Here is a 25,460-nt window from a genome sequence, read left to right as displayed (position 1 = left end):
GAGCGGTATTGAACCCTGTTCCCGTATACTTTGTCAGAGGCCACCAACTCCCCAGAGATCGCACCCACTACCTAACCACACCGAAAAACCCGGAAACCCTAGCCCAAAGCACCCTTGGCTGTCACCAAGCCCGAGAACCTAAGGGAGCGAAGAGACTTTTCCGGACAAGGACAGGTCTCGCCCAGTCCACACAGGCACTCTACTTTCCCTCATCCTCACCTTGACCAGTTTGCTTTGAGGCGTTAAAACGTGGACGAAGGACGGTGGATACAGATGGTCAAACTTATCCCTTTCCGCTCCCTGGACATTCGTCTTTTCACCACTCCCACCCCAAGTAGCTGTCTTTACCTGCCCCTGGGCGCACTTAGCTCCCCCTGCCCCCGCCCCCTCCGCTCACGTTCAGCTCAGATTACAGGAGTAAAGTCTTGGCAGCAGCCCCTGAGTGGCAGTTTAGACGTCATTTAAAGAGAGTGTCTCCCTCTGGGTGGAGACCTCCTGACTAGGTCCACGGCCACTTGGGTTAGGAAGTGGAATGCTCAGACCCAAGCAAGGTTTAGGCCTTAATTTGGCGGTTGCCATATCAGAATCAGGGCCTCAGAAAAGTAAACTGTGGGGCTTAAACCTTCTTTACGGTAAGTGCCACTCTTTGGTGAACCCACCCAAGCGTCGCCCTCGAACCCAGGCTGGCTTGCCACTAAGAACATGGTTGTCCCTCTGTCCTCAGATTGTGCTCAAGAGATAACGGGAGGGGGAATTGCAGGCCTAGAGCCTGGGGAAATGTAAAGGTTCAGCCTTGGCCAATGTCTTCCTTCACCTTTCACAGGCCTGAAAACTGCTTTTATTTACAAATCTCAGGGACCTGGGACAACAGAATAACAACACACTTCGAAATTTATGTTGAAATGAAATCACCAAAAACGCTGCAAGAATACTCTCTTTGAGGTTTGCTGCAATGAATGTGAGTTCCTGCCTGATCAACCAACCTCTCAAACCTTAGGTGGGTCTAGCTGCCTCCGTGTTCCCCATTCCTTGACAAAGGGGAAGGGGAGAAATGACCACCAGAAAAAGGCACTTGTCCGAAATCGTGAGCCCTCCTGGAAGCTGGAGGAAGGAAAAGGTCTTCTTCCCTCCCACACCCCTACCTCAAAGGGTAGAAGCTACTACCCTGGCCTGCTAGACTGCAGGGGGCGGGGTAGGGAAAGGGGACGATATAGAGACTATCTAAGCAGAAAAGGCTTCAATCCATTTATTTTAAAGCCTGCCCAATTCAGCCTTTCACATTTGCTTGCCTTATTTAGCAATTTATTCCGAAAAGTGCATGCGTTGGTTTGCTCTAAAAATACTACCACTCCCAATTTTTTAAACCTAAGATTGGTTGTGAGAATCTTACCCAACGACCTTATTTCCTTCTTTCAAGCCCTCACACTTGCAGGTTTTCCTCCTCTACCACTTTCTCACCCCCTCCCCATTCTTCCTTTCCTCTCTTTTTTGACCTATTCTCTCCTTTCGCTTTGATTTCTCCTTTGCTGCGCCCGCAATTCAGGATGGCGCGGCTGGGCGCTTGCTCGCGCTGGATTCCAGGGCCGAGCGATAGGACAGACGCCTTAATTCCCGCCGGAGAGCCCGCGGGCTGGGCCCTCCTGGCTATTCTTTCCCAGCTCCAGCTCTCCTCTCTCTGCAGGAAACAGAGGAGCTGAGCCAAGTTCAAAGTCACGTCTCGGTCCCCTCTTTCAGAAGTGTTTTATTTCTCTGAAAACCAGGGGGGAAAAAAGCCTTTTCCTTCTTGACATCTTTTTTTTTTTTTTTGGAAGGAGAGGAAAAGGCGAGAGGGGCAAGAACGTGTGTGTGTGTGTGTGTGTGTGTGTGTGTGTGTGTGTGTGTGTGTGTGTGTGTGTTCCCGTGCCTGCGCTTTCGAGAACGCGCAAAGGCTTTCAAGACTGTTGCCTCAAAAGTTGGCTCAGGTTCCTTAGCGGAAGGAAGGAAAGAAGGAAGGAAGGAAGGAAGGAAGGAAGGAAGGAAGGAAGGAAAGAGTGGAGGCAGGCAGACACTGTGAGCGAATTAATTTTTTCAACAGGTTTCTAGAAAGGCTGCTCTGTACTGGTGTCAAACTCCCCAAACCGGTAACTGTCAACACTTAGAAGCACGTTCTTTCTTTCTTTGTTAAGTTTCCCCAAATTGTTCTTTTCACACAGGGCAAAACCTGCACTGGGCAAAAAAACCTCAGCTTGTGGCCTAGAAGGATATCCTCCGCCACAGGGTTCCAGGTTAGGGTACATTTCACGCCAGAGAAGAGAACCAAGGCTTGATCAAAAATTCATTCGTGGTGTGTTTACAAAAGGAAAAATAAGGGATGAGGGAAGCAAATCCCACAAACATCTCTGCATCATGAGAAACTCCTTTTGAATGGCATCTACTGTGATCTCTTATAGCATGATGGGCACATACATACAGAAGAATAAATACATTGCAGTACATCCACTGTGTTCCCACACACAAAGATATACATGGTGGGATAGGAGATGCCGCCAAACACAAACAACTCTGCCATCCACTGAATGTGTTATTGTTACTCTTGGCTCCCAGTAACATTCCAATTTTCTATTTTCCCTTAAAGAAAGGTGTAAAAATGGGGGAGAAAAGCTATGAGGAAAAGTATGTACTACGTTAGGCCAAAATAATAATTAACATAATAATTTTCTTTCTTTTTTTTTCAAAGTTCCAGCAACACCATCTATATCACATAGTCAAAATCCAACAAGATAATCAGCAGGATATTAAGTTGAAGGTTACTTTTGATTCTGCTGTCTCAGCTATTACTGAGTTGGGTGACCCTTGACACATAAAAGACCACATGTGTGCTCTAGGAAGTCCCCTCTATAAAGCTCACCTAGAACAAAAGCCTTTTGTGTGTGTGTGTGTGTGTGTGTATATATATACATACATACATACATACATACATACATATATATGTATGTACATATACATATATATGTGTGTGTATATGTATGTATATATACATACATACATATGTATGTGTGTATATATATATATGAGGAAATTGTGAAAATCCTAGCCAACGCTGTAGTAACTGTTAAATAACATTAAGAAGGAGGGTATGAGTGAAGATCTCATAACATAAAGCTCTCCCATGGCTTTGTTTCTTTTCTCTTTATAATTAAACTCTGTAGTTGAGCTAACTTAAAAAAAAATCCTCAGTATAAAATATGTGCTCACCAGTAGTTTATTGACAGGGATGCAAATACTTCTGCACTTGTTAGAAAGGGGTGAAGAAGATGGAAGAACCCAGCCCAACCCCAACTAGGTGTCAGAAATTGTGGTTTTGGAAAAAAAAGAAGAGAACTAACTGCCTTTGCTTCCTCTCCTTTTTTTTTTTAATTTTTATTTGGATAGGAATGTTTTTAATGTTGTAAAACAAAACAAAAACCAAACAGCCAAAACAACAACAAGAAGAAACAAACACACTCCCTCCAACAAAAAAAAAAAAAAAAAAAAAAAAAAAAAAAAAAAGACCCACCCAGGAGCCTCTAGCTTACAGGAACAGGAATGTATTTAATTATTTCAAAGATTGTTATCCTTCAAGCTTGTGGGCAAACCCAGGGGTTGAATAGCATCAACAAAGGAGCATCTTTCCAATAAAGTGCAGTATTATTGCAGTAGACTTTGTAATACAATTTATGCTGTCATTCATAAATAACAACGCCATATGTCAACCATATTGCTTACACGAGTAAAAGCATCAATGTGTCACTATTTGATTTATCTCAACAGCTCCTCCAAATATGAAGTGTGGATACTGAAGGGGATGTTTTGTGGGAGAACAGCGTCCACATTTTGAAATAAATAAAGGCATCATGGCTTCTACATTCATTGTTGTCTGACTTCTAAGATAGTCGAGGGTGAGAGATGAAACAAAGTTTGTTTCAGACCTAAAAAATGAAAATTAGGCTGTTTTGTACCTTGACCGTGTAAAAACTCTTACTTGGGCCTTTTGAGTATATTTTGGGACGTATCGATGTGTTTCTCAAGAAATGCCCGATCAGAATGGTCAAATGAAGGTCAAAGGTTTTCTCAAACAACCTCCATCTCTAACTGTAAAAATAATTTTGAACCAAATGGGAATGTTTGATCACAGGAAATTTTTATACAACTTATCTTTAGTACTGTAAAAATAAGCTGATCTTTTTTCAACAGCTTTTCAATTCAAATATCAAGTGGATACAGGATTGGGCCAGTTCTTCACAGTCCAAAGGACGAAGAAGACAACAACTACAATACACACACACACACACACACACACACACACACACACGCACACACGCGCGCACACACACACACACACACGCGCGCGCGCGCGCGCACACACAAACTCCCAATCCAGCATTTTGGTCTCAGGAACACAGTTGTGACTTTCATCTGCCCATTCTCATCATACCCTTGAATGTGTGACAGGAATCATAAACCTTAACATAAAGTACTTTTTTTGGCTACCTATTGTACCACACATGTGCGTAGACCCTAGTGTTTCTGTATGGGTTCGGGAGGGTGGGAAAGAGGCGGTTCTCAAAGAAATGCTCAGAGGGCTGCGAATTTCCACTGGATGGTTTTGAGCACCTAGGTCTCTGAGCAAAATCCTATCTCCCATGCTAGCTTATAGTCCCAGCGGCGTGAACGCCAGAGTGGAGAATCTGGTCCCTGTCGGAAAAGGATGGGGCAGGCGTGGCCAGGAAAGCTGATTTTAGACTTTGCTGACTCCATCCAGACCTTGCTATCTTGGAAGCCTAGTGAATGGAATTGGTAAAAACCCTGGAACCCACAATTGTCAACTCCTCCTGCTCCGATAGAGCTCCGCTAAAATGAAGATTTGCTGGTCCGTTTGCCTTTCTGGCTCCAGCTTATAGAAAAATCTTGGTGGACTGGCACCACCACCCTAGTGTCTCACGGTAATTTCTCCCTGGGCACTCCCGCCTGGTTTCAAGCGTGTGTGCTCCTTTCGCCCTTGAACCCGTCTCTGGCTCAACCTGAAGGGCCTTAGACTTTACAAATCCGACCGGCACCCAGTCCTTCCGCAAGGAGGCTGTCTCTCAGAAACCACGCGGGACTGGCGAGTCATAAAACAATTGCGAGCAATAAAAAAAGGCATCTCGGTGGGTCTCCCCAGTTCCTTTCTTGCCCACCTCCTCCCCGTCCCCCAAATCGCCCCCCCCCCGCCCGCCCGCCTGGAGAAACAATCAAACAAAGGCTCAAAAGCCAGGAAATGTCCAATTCACTTCCCTTAGAGTTTATTAATTGCCCACACCCATCGTAGGAAACTTGGCTGTGTTAAGTGAGGCGCGGAGGGCACCTGGAACTGGGAGACGCAGTCCTCCCTCCCGACAGCGGGAAGCCAGCCGCAGAATCCCCAAGCGTCAAGTTCTGTGGCCTTTAGGAAGCTAAGTGTGGCTATCGGGTTCCGACCAGCTGGGGATTGTCTGTGCCTTCCAACTCCCCGAGCCTTTGTTTGGGGGGACTGGAAAGATGTTAGGGTTCCTAGAGCAAACGTAAAGTTGTTGCCTCCATCGCTGGTATGCAAGGTTTGCTCGGCCTTCATACCAGAGCCTCCAAAGTGCAGATTAGGGTAAGGGTTGGGGATGTGGCCCTGAAGACCAACCAGTTCCACCATCAGAACAGGATAGGTCCACAGAAAAGGACGGAATTTGCATGAATACATCTATCATCCCCAGCTTTGGAAGCCACCACATTATTCTCTTCGAAGCTCTGGAAATTGTTGTTTTTTCAGGAAGTGTGATCCAGTTATCGGGTCCTTAGAAAGCCGGGATTTAAGTGCGTTTCGGGTTGGCTCCAAAACAGCTGGAAAAAGAAACTGCGCACCTGGGGTCAGGCAGGTCATCACAATAACAAAAAGGACGTCTACAAAATAAAAAGCCCTTTTATAAAGCAAGCCATTCCGGAAATCCACAGTGAGCCTTCCTGATGGCCAAGTAGCTAGGCCTATTCTCAGGTTTAATTGGCAGGCGGTTTATTGGCGCCTTATTGGTGGTGATTGAAATTTTGCTCCCCCAGCCCTTTCTTTTAAGAATTAGCATCTCAAGTCGATTTACCTGAGTCAATTATCTTTTTAGGGTCTGGGTTTGGCCATAAATTTGAATATTCATCCAACTCACTTTGTAAATAATTCCTTTCTAGTCACCACCCAAATCTCTTGTTATTTTCTAAGAAAGTAATTTCTCTCTCTCTCTCTTTTCCCCTTTCTTTTTAAGGCTCCCATAAAAAGAAATTGATTAGGGAGCTATATTTGAATTAAGACGTATTAAATCGATGACAGATACATATCACGCTGTGTTTAACAAGAGTTGTACAAGGAGGTGGGTTCCAGATTCCACACAGCCCTGGTGCAGCATTATTCACATTTTTACAGCCTTTCCTTCATGCCTCCACCCATTAAACCATCACATTTCAGCAATTCAATAAAACAAAGCAGTTATAATTTTGACAAAAAGCTATTTTGAAGGGGCCGAAGGTACCCATTTTATTGCACAATAAAATTGCTCAAATGGTCTACATTATAAACTAGGTTGAGCCTTTTTTTTTCCCTTTATTCACTTTTTGGGTTTGGATTGTTTTTGCTGATAACCTGCAGGAGTGAACTCAGAGCTGTCATTACTTCTAGCATGGATGTGCATTGCCAAGAGGCTGAAATAGAGGAAAATCATTTGAAATGTCCTTCAAGGAAACGAAGACAGGGGTAATAATGCCCAATACGACACTTCCTTTATATACTGTCTATACAGATGGCACTGTGCTCCACCAACCTTTCCATGTTTGGATCAAGATGTGTAAGTCTCCCAAACAAGTCATCAGAGAATTCTCCTCCTCAGATATAGATGTGGATTTCATTACTGACATTGTGTGTGTGTGTGTGTTTCTGCTTATGCCCTCTGCATTTCCCCGAGATTTAAACTTCATTTATGCTAAAAGAAAAAGGCTTTTGGGATGCGATGGCACGATTGTCTTTGTTTCCTTGTCAGCTTTATAAGAGAAGCATTCCCAAGGTTCATAGGGAGGCTCCTGTCTGCAGCTGCCTCACACCGATGTCAATGGCACTAGCAAACCAACTCTTTGGAAATAATACTTATTTCATTTGAGGACTATGATCTGATGACAGCTTTGGGGAGTAGACGGTCTTTACTCAAACTGCAAACGAATTAAGCTTCCATGTGGTTACTCGGTGTTCTATCTCCTACCTTTCACTCATCCCACACTCCACCTCTGGATGTGTACTGGGGTCACATTCCACTCCTGTTGCTACTTTATAATTTAATTGAAGGTGGCAAAATATTTTGCTCAAATTTGAGCATTTTTTAATCATAAAAATTAAGAATATCTTATTTTAAAAAAACACACATTGGGAGACTGAAACTCCTAATCAATGAAATCTCAGAGACAGCATTTCAAAAAACCTGAACCATAGGATCCCAGTCTTATGATTTCCAAGCATGGCATTTCAGTTTAAGGAGGAAGCTTATTTTATTAATAAATAAACAGACAAGATGCTTGTGGTTTTTAAATATTGTATTTGGTCTATTCTAGCATGTGGTCCTTTCAGAGAAACCGAGGCACATAAGTGGTGTGTGTTCTGGGCAAGAAAGAGGAATTCTGTTTAAAAGACATCTTCTATTTAAAAGCTTCACTTAGGAGAGTAGCCTTTGGCCTTCCTTGACACTGTATCTCTCTGAGAGGCAAAAATTTGCCCCCTTTCGGGAAGCTCTAATTGGGAGTAGCAGATCTAGAACCACCCGTAGTGTGAGATTAGGGGTCCTTTGAACCATGTTGAATTCATGAGCTAAAACGTCTAAGCAAGGCTGTTCCTTTGGGGAAAGATTTATTATATATTATTTTGACTTTGGTAGTTTGCCAAGCTCCATCAAATTGTTTTGTGACCAATATAGTTTAATAATCGTCCTTATTTTGTTCTGCCACCACATGAGCCCAGGGACAGACGGGGTCCATTTGAGAAGTTTCTGGCATCACTCGGCCCAGGGAGCAGCCTGGGATTATCCAAAAGGTAGAAACTGTTCAAGTGAGTTCTTCATCTTCTTCCACCCCCCAGCCACCCCCGCCTCCTCACTTTACCCCCGGTGGGGAGGTCCCATGACCCCTCTCATTCGCGTCCACTTTAGCACGAAGCAAACAGACGCTCTACACCAGGCGAGTGGATCCGGGGACTGGCGTTCGCCGGCCAAGTGCAAACTTTCTGCAAAGGAAACTTGGGCATCTCAGGGGAAGCCGGGATGCAGAACTCCAGGGGAGGAGGGGGCACGAAGTGAAAGCACAGGCGGTGTGGTACACGGGGGCGGTTTCCCGCTGGGCTCAGCCTGAACCAGAGCCAATCGCGCAGCCGAGGCAGCTGCCAATCACACGGCTCCCTCCAATCCCACCCGTGCCATTTCCAAAAACTCGGTCCCACTGTGCAGCTCAAATGTGGTGTTCACTCTGCCAATCGCTGGAGGATAGAGTGGGGACAAGAATAAGCAGTTAGGAGGCCCGGACACAAGAAGTTAAAGAGCCCCTAATATATACATGTTTTTGAAGGCGGGCAGAGGGGGAAAAAGTCCCCCCAGTAAGGGTCTATGGGCCTGATTGTGTAGTTATGATGGAGCTCCCTTTGAGCAAGAGGAACCCGCCAGCGCTGAGATTAGCGGATTTGGCAACGGCTCAGGCCCAACAGCTTCAGAATATGACAGGCTTCCCGGTGCTGGCTGGCCCGCCCGCCCACTCCCAACGCCGCGCGGTCGCCATGCACCTCCACCCGCGGGACCTAGGCACTGACCCCGGCGTGGCCAGCACTGCGCTCGGACCCGAGCACATGGCACAGGCCAGCGGGCACGGCCCCAGCCCTCCCACCCAGGCGTTCCCAGGGCTGCCCCAGGCTCCCGCACCCGCCGCCCGCTCCCCGGCCTCAGGGACGCACCCGGGCGCCCGCACCCACCACGATGGCGGGGGCAGCAGTGGCGCGCAGGCCTCGGCGCCCCCGCCTCCAGCCCCTCCTCTTCCTCCCTCCCAGTCCTCTTCTCCCCCTCCCCCTCCTCCTCCTCCTCCTGCCCTCTCGGGCTACACTGCCACCAACAGTGGCGGCGGCGGCAGCAGCGGCAAAGGCCACAGCAGGGACTTCGTCCTCCGGAGGGACCTTTCCGCCACGGCCCCCGCGGCGGCCATGCACGGGGCCCCGCTCGGAGGGGAGCAGCGGTCCGGCAGCAGCTCCCCCCAGCACCCGACCCCGCCTCCCCACCCGGCCGGGATGTTCATCTCGGCCAGCGGCACCTACGCGGGCCGGGACGGCGGCGGCTCCGCGCTCTTTCCCGCGCTGCACGACTCTCCCGGGGCTCCCGGCGGCCACCCGCTCAACGGCCAGATGCGCCTGGGGCTGGCGGCCGCCGCGGCAGCTGCGGCCGAGCTGTACGGCCGGGCGGAACCACCCTTCGCTCCGCGCTCTGGGGACGCGCACTACGGGGCGGTGGCGGCCGCCGCGGCCGCCGCCCTGCACGGCTACGGAGCCGTGAACTTAAACCTGAACCTGGCTGCGGCGGCGGCGGCGGCGGCCGCGGGGCCGGGGCCCCACCTGCAACACCACGCGCCGCCCCCGGCGCCACCGCCGGCGCCCGCGCCGCACCCGCACCACCCCCACCTCCCGGGGGCGGCCGGGGCCTTCCTGCGCTACATGCGGCAGCCAATCAAGCGGGAGCTCATCTGCAAGTGGCTGGACCCGGAGGAGCTGGCCGGGCCGCCGGCGCCCGCGGACAGCGGCGCCAAACCCTGTTCCAAAACTTTCGGCACCATGCACGAGCTGGTGAACCACGTCACAGTGGAGCACGTGGGCGGCCCGGAGCAGAGCAGCCACGTCTGCTTTTGGGAGGACTGTCCGCGCGAGGGCAAGCCCTTCAAGGCCAAGTACAAGCTCATCAACCACATCCGCGTGCACACCGGCGAGAAGCCCTTCCCCTGCCCGTTCCCCGGCTGCGGCAAGGTCTTCGCGCGCTCCGAGAACCTCAAGATCCACAAGCGCACTCATACAGGTGGGTGTCTGTCCCCGGCCGCCGCCACCTTGCCTTCTGTTCGCTTTCATTTTTCCCTCCTTCTGCTGCTTCTCCGCAGACGTATGACCCGGACATGTGACTTCTTTTTTTTTTTCTTCTCCCCCACCCCCCTTTTTTTTTCTATGAATAAGTAATTCGATAGCACTAACGGCCCCCGCGCTGGTCTCCCTCTCTGCGGAGTCTCCAGCGCGCCCGCAGCCCCTCGGCCCGGGACCCGCAACGCGCTCCAGCCGCCGCCCTGCCGGGAGCAGCAACAGCAGCAGCAAGGCACCCAGGACGGTCGGCAGCCCCCACGCCCCGGACCCCGGAAGGTCCGGAGGGCCTTGGGGAAGGGAACCTTGCTACGTTCGCTCGGTAGCACTTCCCTTCTTCCACGGGACGCAGGCCTTGCTGGACCGCCGCGTTGCCGAGATACTGCATGGGAGGGGCGCGTGGGTTTAGATACGTCTTGGAGCCGGGTCAGTGCGGCCTAACCTGGGAAGAGGGGCCCTGGGGCCGGTTAAGGAAGGTCTGGGGAAAAGACCTAGGAGGCTCCAGCCTTTAACTGGAGGTCAGATACATGCTCTCATACTAGCTCACACATTCCAGACCTCGTGCACACACTCGTGTGACACCACGACCTCCCTCGCCCGTGAGTCTTCAGTCGACACTTCATTTACATACCCTCACGCACAGACTCACACAGGGTCCACAGGCCTTAGTTACATTGTGTTAGGCACTGCAGAAGTTGGCTTCTGTCTTTTTAAGGAAGGTTCTAGACCCAGAGAGGGCGATCTCCCTGGACCAGTAAGACCTCTGTGGAACTTGGGGGAGAACTCTCAAATCTGCCCCACACGATGGGGATCCGTGGCTCTGATGAAGGAGGCTGAGGCGTTGGGCCGTAGAGACACGACACGATCGCGCCGGACTAACGTGCAGCTCAAGTGTAGTCGAGATTTATATGATGGGAAATATTACTCCTCAGAGGACGCTTAGGTAACCTGAGTTTACATTCAGTAATCACTTGACTGATTTATCGGTGCGTCTGACACGAGAAGGCACCCGAAGCACAGGCCCATACGCAGGGCCCACTGGTCCGAGGCCTTTATGAGCGCAGCCTGGTCTTAGGCTACAGCCCCAGGCCTTGCTCTTATAACTTAAAGGCCTCCCAGTGACCTACAGAATCGGCTAGAAGTACGTTTTCCTTACAGGCCTTCCCCTAACTCCTTTCCTATTTTCTAACCCAGATCAATTCTTTATGACTTTTCTAAACGGAAAGTTTCCTCCAGACTCGTTGCTTTAAAAACAAAAACAACAAAAAAGCAAAACAAGCAAAAAACAGGCCAGGTGTATGCTTCTGTGCCCAACACTTTCAACACTTCCCCTATGCTCCAGGGCCAAAGGGAACTTTCAGATGCGGTGCGGGACGTGTGGAGCTCTCTCCACTTTCCCAGGCCTCAGAAGAGTGGGCCTTACGGTGGAGGCTGCTGGCAGCTGACCAAGAAGAATTCACTGACTTAACTCGCATCATGGCTTTTGGGTTTCCACGGGATATGTTGCCCTCTGACCCCATCTGTAACAGCAAGTGGTAGAGAGGACCCCGCGGCAGGATTTTTCTTTCTGATTCCAGATTGGGAGGGGGGTTGCATTCCTTGTTCCCGCTCACACAGGCTGCATAGACCTTTCCAGGTGGAGCTTGTGGGGTGCCCCTCTAGGGGGATGCTGGCACCGCCGGACTCAGTTCATTGCCTGCCTAGTATTTGGCTGTCGCAGGAACTTTTTGAGCCAGTGGGCATTGTATCCAGAGAAAGACCTTTTCTACTTCCTTCCCTCCCTACCATACTGCTTTCCCTTTGGGGGGGTTATCTAGGATCCCAGAACAGATGGATCAAAGGACTAATCCCCAGGCCACTCCTGAAGGCCTGTTTCCTGACCCACGTGCCCCCAGCTGCATTTATAACCTGTGTCTGGCCGGTGTGTAGAGGGAATTGGCAACATCTAGGCAATAGCCACACGGTTCTTTGCACCAAGTCTCCAAAACTCTTCGTAGTTCAATCCTGACATGACCTTTCTGTCAGTGTCTGTAAGGTAAACACTGGGGTCGCCAAAGCCCCTCTGGTCAGGCCTTCCCAGGCCCCTAAACACCCGTGAGCTATTCCAGTTCTATCTAGCTTCTTTTTCTTACTTTCTCCCCTATCACTGTCCTCTATGGCCTAACTTCTACCTTGCTTTCCACTCCCTAGCCCCTTAACTGAGTCCTGCTTCTCTTTCTCCGGCGTTGTGTAGGAACCAGACATATTCAAAACACTTAATTTTTTTTTTTCTAATCCAAGATATGCGGGCTACTCAGAAACATGAGAAATTTGAAATGTAGTGTGTTTGCTTATAATGACTAAAACCACTTAAGCCTCCATATTCTGGTAGGAAGAGATCGATTTTATTTGATTCCCCTCGATCTGTAGAGAATGTGATTATCATTGTGAAGTGTATTTGCCTTCTAGTCATAGGTTAATGTAGGAAGTACATTTCAAGAACAACTCATTTCGGTTTTAAACAGTATTTCCAGTTAGTGGAAGCTGTATTTCAGGCATTTTAAATTCTTTCAGCTGTTATATACTCTGGCATTGGAGCAGTTAGCATTGATAAAATACAAAAGGAAAAAAGACCTCATTGAAATATTTGCATAGAGAAAATGAGATAATTAACCACAGAAATTTATCTACTGTTATGTCTTCTAAAAATATGATCCAAAAACAAAGAACATTGCCTTGTATTCTGTGTCTGAGCAGCTGCTGGGTTTTGTTTTGTTTTAATCCTCTCAGTGTGTAACAGTATTATGGGATGACTTACTCAGTTTTGGACCTGAATACATTCAGCTCATAGATACTGAGGTTGAGAGGTAAAACTCAGCTATAATCTAACCTGTTGTCTTCTCTTGTTTATAAGCCAAAGCAATATGGCCAAATCTCCCTAGTTACAGCTGACTAAGCAGTCTTACTTCTGGCCGTGTAGTATTTAAGGAATTGTGTGCTTGGGACTGTTAGATAAGTTAAAAGAGGTGATAGGCCAAAAGACCAGTTGTTGTTGTTGTTGTTGTTGTTTTTAATAGTTTTGCTTATTAAGGAGTGAAAAGTTGTCAGCATGGGTTTTCTTGGGCACAACGTAGAGGCAGATTCTGTTGAGGTTGCGTTTGCTAGTGTCCACTCAGGTTCTGTCACCACGATCTCCCTCTTGTAATGAGGTTACGGGGACAGTTAGTAGGGTGGAGAGGCCAATGGCTTGACTTCTGTCCAGCCAGCTTTGTAAAATCTCAGGGTAGGACTGACTGTGTTTCACAGGTGCCTTTATTTCTAAGGAAAGGAGGGGCTCAGTTTCTCTCCTCCCTTTTCTCTTCATAAGCCACTGTCATCTGTACCTGAGCTTCTGTAAACTTTATATATACCTGTGTCTGTTTTCCTCTCTCTTAGACCCCTACTCTTTACTCGAGGTTTTAGAAATATGGTTTCACCCATGTTTATCTCAACAGGGAGAATCTTCTACTTGCATTTTTCTGTGTTCAGACCAGATGTGGGGGGGCGGGGGTTGGGAGGGTGGAGGCGGTGTAGCATGGAGGCCCTTGGTGGCCTTCAGAGGTACATTCTGGACCTTACTTCAGACTTCATTCTGACTACTCTGCTGTTCCAAGACCATCAGGTCTCTAACAAGCCAAGTCTAAGCAAAGCCTCTAGGGCAATAGACCCAGGCCAGTTCTCTTACAGCCTCTCTTCTTTTACCTACCTGGGTATTATAGTAAGGAATAAAGCTGGAGGTTGTGGGGATGGTGGGGGGAGGATGCACCCCTAGTTCTAATCTAAGATTGCTTCAAATGAGAGGTCGCTGAAAAGCCATTGTTAACCTTTCCTGTGTTTTGTTACAGGGGAAAAGCCTTTCAAATGTGAATTTGATGGTTGCGACAGGAAGTTTGCCAATAGCAGTGATCGAAAGAAACACTCCCACGTCCACACCAGCGACAAGCCCTACTACTGTAAGATCCGGGGCTGTGACAAATCGTACACCCACCCAAGCTCTCTGAGGAAGCACATGAAGATTCATTGCAAGTCCCCCCCACCTTCTCCCGGAGCTCTTGGTTACTCATCAGTGGGGACTCCCGTGGGTGACACTTTGTCCCCTGTGCTGGACCCAGCCAGGAGTCGATCCAGCACTCTGTCCCCTCAGGTGACCAACCTCAATGAGTGGTATGTTTGCCAGGCCAGTGGGGCCCCCAGTCATCTCCACACACCTTCCAGCAATGGAACCACCTCTGAATCTGAAGACGAGGAACTGTATGGGAACCCCGAAGTCATGAGGACGATACATTAGAATTATCATTAATACGTGAGGTAGAAAGTGGGAGTCCTTGGACCATGTCCTAACCTGAAACAATGCTGAGCCTGAGACAAACTGGTGATTCAGACTTGCCACCGGGTCTAATTAGCCCTATTTATTCAGTATGAAACCCTATGGTGTTTGTACATTTAATTAATTTAATTAAGATATCTGGTTGTGGGGTTTTTGTTTTTTTGGTTTTATGGGTTTTTTTTTTTCTTTCTCCTCTTTCTCCTAAAAGAAACAAACACACCACAAAATAAAACAGAACTAGGGATGTAGCTCAGTGGTAGAGCACTTGCCTAGCAGGCACGAGGCCCTGGATTTTCAATCTCCAGCATTGGGGGTGGGGAGGGGGGAGTAATAGCAAATAAAAAGCAACCAAGTTGGACTTGTACATTGTAGGGGGACAGGCCTGCTGTCAGATTCTATCAAGGGAAATGAGTGGAGAGACTGAGATATACACTGCCAATACAATGTGCGCGTGTGAGCTTGTATGTGCATGGGTGTGAGTGGGTGTGGGTGTGTATTAAATGGGGGAAAAGAATATTAAGTCAGAACTTAACACATCAACCGGGCCCTCTCCATGTCCCAGAGTGCCTCTCAGATGCCTTTGACACCTTAATGAGGGCTGCTTTTGAGCCTTCTGGTAGAGTCTTAATTCTGCAAAGGCCTCTTGACTGCAAAATACACTTGCTGCATTGACAACAGATCCTGGACCGTGCCTGTATCCAAAAGTCTTTGTATAACAAAACAAACAAACAAAACTTTGGTTTCTAATATTTATCATTTTAATTCCTAGTCGAACCCTGATGTAACACGATATTTTTTATACAGGATTGTTCCTTCAGTATCTTGTGTGATTTAAAAAAAAACAAAAACAAACAAACAAACAAAAAAAAAAACCAATGGAAACAAAAAAACAAGCCAAGTGCAGCCACCTTAATATAGCTCCCTAGATCATGCTACTGTGATTGTTCAAGTAGAAATGGAGAAGAGCTCCTGAGACAGACAACTGGGAAACTGTGATCTTTTATAAACCAGAAGTAATTCAAGTGCTTTCTTTTTCCTCTGCTGGGCTGTGTTGTTTTGACTTTAAGTCGGGAATTTCAGATGCTGCTTTCTGGCCGTATCCAAATTTGTTGGGTTATAGTTATGCTTTGACCAATAAGTTCTTTGGGGTGCCAACATGAGCAGTGATGTCTGAAGAAGTGTTAGGATTGCATCCTCTCCATTTTTTAAAAGATTAAAAAATCAAAAAAACAGGCCAACTCCTCTTTTATACTACTGTATCAACTTTTTTTTTAAGGTCGATTTTTAATGCATTTTCTTTCATCTGTGCCACAAGGACTGAATTTTCTTCCGTTTGCAGTGACAGTGTGAAGTGTATGATTTATATTGCAAGAGGAGGAGTTGCTATACATGTTAAAATTTTAAAAAGGTTTATAGTTAACCACCAAATGCTGATGAATGTGTGACCTTTGCCAGAGCTGTCAAGCCAGGATACAAAGGGTCAAGGACCTAGGACAATAACTCTTAGTCAGTTTATGTTCGGTTGGTACAACACATCTCCTGTGCAAACTGTAGCCCATCAGAAACACCATACACATATGCTAAAGGTACTAATTTATCCTCAGAGACCCTGAAGACATCCCCTCCCCCATGATTTGTAGAAATTTGTTTTGTGTGCTGTGAGTGGTTAATGTAGTCTTGTCATTGTTAATAACTTGTCTGTGAATACTTTTATTTGTACAGTTTTTAATTAATTTATTTTTAGAGATCCTTTTCTTTTTCTGGAAGAGTTCAAAGCACACCAAAGAAATATATTATACATTTTGGCGGAAGATTGTCATTTATGATCCATGGTTTATTTAAGAAAAAAGAAAAGGAAAGAAAGTTGGGAAAATATAAAATATATTTTTAAGCTTACTTGAATGGACAAGGTAATGTGAAAATTTGAGACTCTTCCTGCACGTCCTTTTGCCTCGTGTTGATGAGATTATGTATAGTTTATAGAGATCTTAGTGCATGGTGCTGTTCCGTGGACACCTTTTAATGCTGTCTTCAGATTGTTACAGTAAATACGAAACATGCAGACCCTCCTTTACAAAGAGAGACCTACAACTTGAATATAGGATAATCCTACATTTTAAAGGTTTATTTGATTTTCCCCCTGTTATTCACTTTCAAATAGAAAAGGTAAGGTGTAAACTTGGGTGGGATAACTTATGTACTGTAAACTTGTTAGGACAAAGTGCTCCTGGTGTATAATGAGTTGTTTTATTTATACAACTTTTTCAATGGTAGTTTGCACTATTCTTTATCATGCGACAGGTTTATTTATTAAGAAACAAAGGAATATGTATTTTATGTATTTTGCCATGAGTAGGTTCACTCTGCCACGAATTTATTGGTTCCTGATACACTGAAAATAAAACCCTAAGATGTGTACCTCTGTTAGAAAGAATGGTGATGGACAAATGTAATAAAGGTATTCTTCCTATGTATTGCTACATTTTATCCAAGGCAATCTGTCATTCTTTTAAAACAGAACAGTCCCTAAAGGAGTAAACATGCCTTTTTCTGGTCTCTTGGGAGCTTCTGAAGAAGGGGCAGGTGGGGGTGAGGGAGTAGCCTGGATTACTTACCCTTTAATCTGAAGCAGTAGATCTCAACCTTCCTTTAACACAGTTTCTCATGTTGTGCTGACCTCCAACCATAAAATTGTATTGTTGCTACTTTGTAAATGTCATTTTGCTACTGTTAGGAATTGTACCTATGTGTGTTTTCCAATGGTCTTAGGTGACCCCTGTGAAAGGTTCCTCTGTTCCCCCCCCCAAAAAAAAAACCCCACAGGTGGAGAACTGCTGATCTAGCAAATTCAAGAAATTTTACAAAAACAAACCCCTGCAGTTTACAAGTACAGTTACACTTTCTCAGAGCCAGTCCCTTCTTCCGTTAAAATCAGCCATGTCCTTAGTGCCTAATTGCTGAAATTAGAGGTGTAATAAGCATCTAAACAAAAGGCAGGTGACCACAGAACTGCTCAGGAGCAATTCATAGTTACGGAATGAAACTGATTAGTGGACACCAAATCAGCTCACAGCAGGTTGGGGTAGGGAGAGAGTTAGGATTTTAGCTTTCAGTTAAAATTATAATCAGCATTTTAGGGCAGGTACAAGGCAACTCTTTTTGTGGTAACAGAATATTCCAGTGACTCAAAGCGTTATGTTTGGCTACACATATGTTAGCAAGCCTGGCTGTTTACATGTTTTTATGTCCACTGCCACGAAACAGATAAAAGGCAAGCATTTAAAAAACAATTGGTAGTCACAGCAATAAGCGTTTCTCCAAAAGGTTATAGTGGCTTTTCAAAGTCAGGTCTGTTAAGTGTAGTAAAGGTGAAACAGGTTGCCAAGAGTTGTTTTAAACCTGATGACAATAACCAGCACACGAAGGAGAAAAACACTCGTAAATGAGGGCTTCGATCAATGGGAAAACTTACAGCTCTAATGAAGTTTCTTGTGAAAAGAAGGGTGTTACAAAGCCACCAAGACATGAATCATTCATGGGAAATATAAAAGATAAAAGATATATCTGACAATGAGCAGAAGCTTGTATAGAGTGTATAAAACAAGTTTCCCCTTCTTATTTTCTACTTTAAAACGCACAATCTCCCACTCCCAGCCTCCTCTGTCCAGTCTATAGAGTTAAAATTGACCACTGTTCGTCCTGAGCCACTTCAAAGTAATTTAGTCCAGAACGGAAGGCTTGGCGCTTGGACAATCTTCATGGTGTGTTAAGATTTCTATGGCAATTGGCAAGCAAGACGTTCCCATCTGAATATGTCTCAAAGAAAGCCACTTACTGACACTAAGTTGGCTATCATCAAAGACTTCATCTTCCCTCTGCAAGAGAAAAAAAAATGTGGCCTTTGCAAACACTGAATCGACTATCTTTGGTTTCCAGGCCAGGAGGCTCTGAAAACACACGGTTCTTCCTCGTTTATACATTTCTCCTATTCAAATGTTCTTTGGTAAAATGAACGTTAAGAAAGCCTTAGAAAGAGCTACTGGGTGGGAAGTATGTGCTCTTGAGTTGGAGGTGGCCACACAAGTGTCCTGGCCCTGGGGCCTCAAAGACCTTGAAAACTGGGCCTAACTGTCTACGCACCTCTCAGGCGCTGTGATTTGAGAGGATGTGGCTACCACTGTGTCCCAGTGTGGTTAGGAAATACAACATGGGAGAAAGGAGCAGGAGAGACATTTCCCAAGTGGTCACCTTATCCCCCCCCAAAAGGGAAAGTTATCACAAGGCAAACAAAACAATATACAGACTTAAGAATCTATATGTCTAGTTCCATCCGATACCTCCCTGCCATCTGCCGCTGCTTTACCCAAACACCACCCACGACCTCAGGAACCTTCTAGATCTAGAAAGACAGAACAGAATCACAGAAAAAGCACCCTGGGGTGGCCAGCACACTTTGCTTCCCCGTGAACAAAACCTCTCAGAGACCCCACGCCCATGAAGGGACATCCCAGAGTACACATTCATTCATCCCACAACTGCCTAGTCAGGCAGGGAGAAGTTCAAAGGCATGTTCTTTGAAATTCAAACTACTGTTTTTTATGGTACATCCACACAGAGCGTCAGAATTGCTATGGCAAGAGGCAGAGCCAGGAGAGTGGCTGGCAGGCTGTCCACAGCGATTTGAGACACTCTATTAAGATACAGTTGCAGTGACCCTTACTTTCATGGCCAGTTAGTTCATTCAATTCTCACCTCATCAGAAACGCATAGGCAAATAAATAAATATATAAATAAATAAATAGAAATGTATGTTATATATGTACATATCATCTATATTAGCTTTTTGTTGTTGATGATGATTCCCCTATAGAACCTCCTGGCTTGAAAAGAAGAAAGAATGAAGAGAGGAGAGAAAGCCCAGTGGGGGTGGGGATAGTGATGTCAGAGGGTAGGGGGAGAGAAAAGCAGAGGAGCCTGGTCCCCAGTACCTCTTCCTTCTCTCCCCACCTAAGCACTTTTATTTGCAGAGCGATTGTTCTTTGTTTATTTAATACAAGTACTGTGTGAATAGTGAAAAATAAACACGATGAAAAATAACCAAACAGATGATTCCGCGGAGTGAAAAAGCCCGGACTTAATAAAAGTGCGAAGCAGTCACCGCTCAATGAGAAACGCTTTGAAGTGGGACTTATTATGAGAGGGATACTTCAGGGTTGCCTTAACGACGCCGCTGAATCGAAAGCGCTCGCCTTTGTCAGCGATTTGTTCTCCTTTGCTGGGGTGCCTGGAGAAATTACTTACATGGGCTGCCTTAACATGCGGCCTGCAAATCAGTAACTTTGCAGCTCAGACTTGCAGACGCCACTGGGCCACCGACAAAAAGAAGTCAGGGGGGAAACGCACCAATCTTTCAGGCGGAGGCTCTGGGGATGGAGCTCACGGCGTGTTGGGGCGGCAGATAAGAAGTTGTATTACAACCAGGCCCCCTCACCCGAGCTTCCCACTCTCTCGGTCTCTCAGCCTAGAGCAGGTCCCAGGGCTTCTGTCCCCAGATGATCCAGGCTCCTGCGGCTCCAGGGTCCTCCGGTGAGGGGCGCTCTTCGGCGCGCAGGCCCAGAGGCTTACTTTCCCAGCCGCCCGGGCCATATTTAATAAGGGTCGTTTATCACTCAGGCCCTTTGAAGGGTCGCCTCTAGCCCTGTGCCCATTAGAAAGGCGGAGGTGACATTTAAACTCCGTTTTCAAGGATCGCGGGGGGAATTTCATTGAAAAGGGAACTCGTTTGTCTTAGGAGCCTGGAAACAACCCCCGTCTCCCTCCTTTTGACCACATGGCATAACTCAAAAACAATAGTTCAAAAGTGAAATGGCGTCGTGGTGTTCACTGGGAGACAGGCCCCCATCTAGCACCAGAGAAAGGGGTACTCCTCAAGACAATGTGCTTTTTGTGTTCGGCTCTGTCACGAGGATTGTGTTGTTTGCTTTGGAGGCTTCGCCTGTTATACTTGCCTGAAAGTGCTTGTGTTAAACAAGAGTTATGAGTCATCCAAAACAACAAACATTTTGATTTTCTTTGCCTAAAGGGCTTTCCCTGGCTATGGGCACCGTGAAAAAATAATGTCCTTGCTGAGAAAGGACCACCAGTAGTTGCATTAAAAGCGGGTGCATTAAATATTGAATGGCGTAGGGGGAAAGGAGCTTGTCGAGAGGCACTCAGCCTTAAAGTCTTTCTTCAACTTTGTCTTCGGTGGCTGCTGGACTATTTAAGATGGTATTAATTAAGGCAGCTTCGGATGCTGTGGAACCAGCAGGCCCCTGGGCCGAGCTCTGTCAATGGGCCTGTGTCCCCATGCTCTGCTTATGGGTTGGCTGAAATGTCACTTCTGATTTGCAGGCTGAAGAGAAGTGACCATCCTACACTGAGGGCAGCAGGAATGCAGTCGGCAGACATAGTTAAAAGAGTCTGAGGGGCTGGGGCAAACGGGGGTGGGGGTGGGGGGGATAGGGGCATTCAGACAGCCGTTGGGAATGAGGAGGAAGGTTCACCCTGTGCCCTCTCAGGGTACAAGAGCCACTTGGGTCTTGTAGGGTTTGGATACCCCCTCTTTTTTAGTCCTTTCTGCGTGGGGAAAAAGTAAAACCCACTAGCCCCACAAAACTACACAACCAGTCTGGATCCTACAAAGAAAGGCAAAAGCTAGGTGCAAGCGGGTCTTAACTAAGATATCTTGCCCTCTAGGTCTCAGTCACAGACCAAGATCTTAGATCTACTTTTACAGGTGGGAACGGGGCAACTGAGGCCTCAGAAAAGGCTCTGAAATAATTTCCACCAGTATTCTCTGATGGATGACACCTGAGACCCAATGCTCAAACAGAACCTCATCTCCGCTCAAGGTGGCCCCACACCCAAGCCCAGCTAGAAATTCATTCCAGCATTTGGAAATTTCTAGAAAGAAGAGAAGAAAAGGGAAAGGGGGGGGGAAGCCCACTGCCAACTGACTGTGGTATAAATTAACCAGTGTGTCAAGAACCAGTTGACTAAGGCTTCTCAAAGAGGAGAGATGAGAGTTGGCTGGCTGGAGAGGCCAGGGTATCTTGGCAAGTTGACTTTGGCAGCCTGAAGCCCCCTCCTCCTATCTCAGAGCATGGAGCTCCAACTGGGCTTGGGCCTTCACTTTCAGCAGAAGGCCCCTGGCAGGTGGAGAATTGGTGCATTCACTCCTTCTCTCTGGTCCTGAGCGATCTAGGCTCTTGGTATCTGTCAGAGATTTCAAACCCCTAACTGTAGATCTATTTGCAACATTTGACTTTTCCATCTGGGGTTTGCTCCCTCCATCCACCCCAGGAGCTCAGTTTAGCCAATTCCATAAGGACGGTCTTATTTTTCCACCAACAGCCATGCTGTAAAAGACAGGAGGAGCCTGTGTCCTTACACAAGATGGGCTATGTGTTCTGGGGAAGGAAGGAGGGCAAGAGGATAACCTCCTGCAAGCCCTAACACGTGGGCCTAATGCCCTTCCACCCTGTGGTATCTGCAAGGCAAAGGTGTGACTAGTTGGGCCAGGTAGGTGACAAAGGTACTAATTCAAAATCTAGAGTGGAAGCTGCTAGGCATAAACTCAGGCCCGAGTGATTTGGTGGGGACAGGCGCTTTTACTCATTTTCTTGTTTGGTTCCTACTTCTATATTCTTTCTGTACAAACAGGTCCCAAGGCTGGGTAAGGGACTAAGAAAGGTGGCCTTTTGACCTGAAACACACCCAAGCACAACTACACACACCCGCCAGCCCCGCCCCCGTCAGTGCACTGGGCACACACTTGGGTTCCAGGCTCCTTGCCAAGAGCGCGCGGGCACCCTGCGTGGCACACTGGCTGAAGTTCCTGCAAGAAGTGGCGGGGGTGGGGTGAAGAAGGGGTGGGCGGCATTGCAGGCAGGCAGCCGACTGCTGGCGGAGCGCACAAGTTCTGTGCTCAACTTCGCCGCTCTTTAAGAGACCCGGGATCCCTCTGAAGAGGCCCCTCGGGAGCTTGCGGCAGGGCTGGGAGAGGCGTGGGTAAGCTGGCCGGCGCGGGGCGCGGGCGGTGGGACACAAGGGCGCGACAGGAGGAGGGTGCGCGGATGCCCGCGGCCGGCCCGGCGCTCGGAGAAAGTCAGCCGGAGCAGCTGTGACTTCACCTATTAGCCCCGATGTCTTTCGGAGGAGCCTGGTGGAGTTAAACAGCCCACAATGGGCGCTCTGGGGCGCCTCCAGCCTGACCTCCACCCGGGTTTAATAGTTTCATAGGAACGTCATTAAATCAATTACTTAGTGAGCACATCATCATTTATTTGTAATTAGCAGCGAGGAGCGCGTTCTCTCCCCCAGCCCGCAGCCCGGTCCCAGCGGGGTTGGCGAGTTGTGCAAGCACTTTTGTTTGCTTGAGTGTTGACTCCCGGCATTATTCGGCCGGGGTAATCTTTACATCTTAATCTAGCATTCAGGGGGCTAAGGAAAAACAAACAGGGCGCAGGCCGGAGGCCAGCCCTGCAATCCCAGCCTTCTCCCATAACCCAGCCGTCGTGGGATTCGCTGATCACACCTCTGGGGCTGCCTCTTCTCTCCCAGGGCGCAGCAAAGGACAGAGGGGCAGAAGAGGAAGGAGGCAGGCCAGGGGGGACCCGGGAGGAAAGTGTCTACGGGAGAGGAGAACCAAAGGCCCACAAAACGGGCAGAAAAGGAAATCTGCCGGGCTTGTGCCCATGCGAGGACGGCGTCGGAGGGGGACTCCGTGCGTGTGCGTGCGTGCATATGAGTGTGAGCGCAAGCTCTGCGTGGTATTCCATGTACCTGAGCAGACGGATGGGACTAGGAGTCGCAGCCTGAGGTGCGTGGACCTGGCATGCATAAAGGCGGCTCGCTGTGTGTCGCCGCAGCAAAAGTGCTTTGAATTGGAGCTGTGGGGCCCCAAACGAACTGCTGGTATGGTTAGTGGAAGACCGTGATGTTTGAAAGCCAGGCCAGAACCTGCGCGTGTGGAGAGATTCAGTAATGGCCCCGTGAGGAGTCGTGGTTCCTTTCCCCACGCGCGACAACTCTGGCCAAGTACTGTGCACATCTAAGCAGTTTCGGTTGCTGGAGCCAGAACGGTGGGCGACACGCCCCTGCATTCTTGCTGGAGTGCAGCTTTTTGATCCAACTTGGATCGCTCAACTTCAGTAGGGGATTCCAGCTCAGGAAATGGAGGAGGCCTGGGGAGCCAGGGGTCGTTGACAGTCGGGGCGAGGTTCCCAAAGTGTGAACAACAGGAGTTAGGAAAAGGCCCCTAGGTGCATACACTTTATCCCCCACACCCATCTGTGAGAGGGCTTCCAAAAAGACACCCGTGGCCAGTAGACTCTGGGCATCTTTCTGTTAGCCTCTTTGGGATTGTGAGTTTCCTGGATTTCTACCCTAGTTTGTATGGCTGGGACTAGTTCGGTTAGGACGCTGTGCTGTGCAGAGGCAGCTCCTGATGGTGCTGTCCTCACCCGGAGTGTTTCAGAGCTGGTGCTCTGATGGGCTCAAGAAGAGCCGGGGTGGGTGGGCTTCAGGGGTGACACAGTGCCACCCTGGAGTAGGGGGTACAAACAGAAGGGAGGCTGGAGTTGCCACTAGGCCTCTTCACAGTGCTAGCTGTGGCTGGACAGACAGGCATGACGCTAACACTCTTGGCACAGGAGCTTGCCTTGCTAGAAACCCTGCCCTGAATACCCTGGTCCAGAGAGCCAATAACAAGCCTTTAACTCTTGCGTAACAGCATCTATCTCAGTCTCCTCTTGGGACTTCCTGGTTTTCCCTCCTTTCCTCGGGTTTCCTATATACTTCACATATACTTAAATATACCTATGCACCACCCTATATACTCCTCTTACCATTATTTTTTTTTTTTTTAATGCAAAGTTGACTAGGTCATGCTATTCTCTACCCCAGGGCCCTAGGGATTCTTTGCCTGCTGGACACAAAGCATGCGCAAAGGCCAGGGAGCTGCTGAGATCCTGTTTCAGATGGACTTTTCTCCAACTTCCTAGGATGGCTGAAGTTTAGTGGGATGCTTGACTGCTGAGGACCAACATGTTGTCTGAGAACCCAACTCAACTTGGGAAACAGGAAATGGGTCCGGATGAGTACCTTCAGTCAGTTGTCGATCATCAGAAAGAAGGAGGTTTTAACACTTGACATGCTTCTTTACCTAGATGGGTCTAGACCTAAGTACCGTAAGCAGACTTCCAGGAGAATTACCAGGAAATGTCAACAGGTAGCAAAATAAAACAGAGCAGAACTTTTTTTGAAGCTCTCTAGAACCCAAACGGTAACACAATTTTTCTTTCAATATATTGTGCAGACTTCTGTTCTAGTATGTGAAACCTGTTGGAGTATAAAATGTAAATATGACCAATCAAGTGTATACACACACACACACACACACACACACAAGCCAAATGCTGGGGTAGAGAGATCAGGAGTTCAAGGGCAGCCTGGGCTACATGAAACCTTGTCTCCAAAACTAAGAAGAAGAAAAAAGAATGAAAGATAATAAAGAAACAGGTCACACTAAATAGCCCAGGCTGGCCTTAAACTGGAGAACATCCTGTCTCAGTCCTCAGGAACTGGGATAGCAAAAGTGCAAAGTCTGTGAACCCTTTTTTTTTTTTTTTTTTTTTTTTTTTTTAAGATTGGGTTTCATGTATTGCAGGCTGGTCTCAAACTGACTACGAAGGGCAATCTGAAACTTTCAATCCTTCTGCCTCCAGGCATCTACCAACATTTCCAGTTTATAGGTGCTGAGAACTGAACTCAGGGCTTCATGCTTGGAAGGCAAGGACTCTCCTGACGGAGCTAAAAACCCAGCCCCAGGGATCTCTGTTGGTGGTGGTTGGTTGGTTGGTTGGTTTAAATTCTAACCTTGCAGAAGATCAGGGCCAGCACATTCTGGATCTGGCTAGATTCAGGATA

The 25,460-nt window shown here is 47.7% G+C and overlaps 1 protein-coding gene across 1 annotated transcript; it reads left to right on the top strand.

Moving 5' to 3' along the window:
- Positions 1-8,598: 8,598 nt before the first annotated feature.
- Positions 8,599-14,450, top strand: ZIC5 (Zic family member 5; the record flags this gene model as incomplete). Its single annotated transcript, XM_080917037.1, has 2 exons — positions 8,599-10,091; positions 14,008-14,450. Exons 1-2 carry the CDS (start codon positions 8,669-8,671, stop codon positions 14,448-14,450), a joined length of 1,866 nt encoding a protein of 621 aa, XP_080773163.1. The 5' UTR covers positions 8,599-8,668.
- Positions 14,451-25,460: the final 11,010 nt, after the last annotated feature.

The sequence above is a fragment of the Micromys minutus genome (assembly GCF_963924665.1).
Source record: "Micromys minutus genome assembly, chromosome: 5".
Classification (NCBI taxonomy): Eukaryota; Metazoa; Chordata; class Mammalia; order Rodentia; family Muridae; genus Micromys; species Micromys minutus.
The sequence above is the reverse complement of the archived record's forward strand: the minus strand, read 5'-3'. Positions and strand labels throughout refer to the sequence as shown.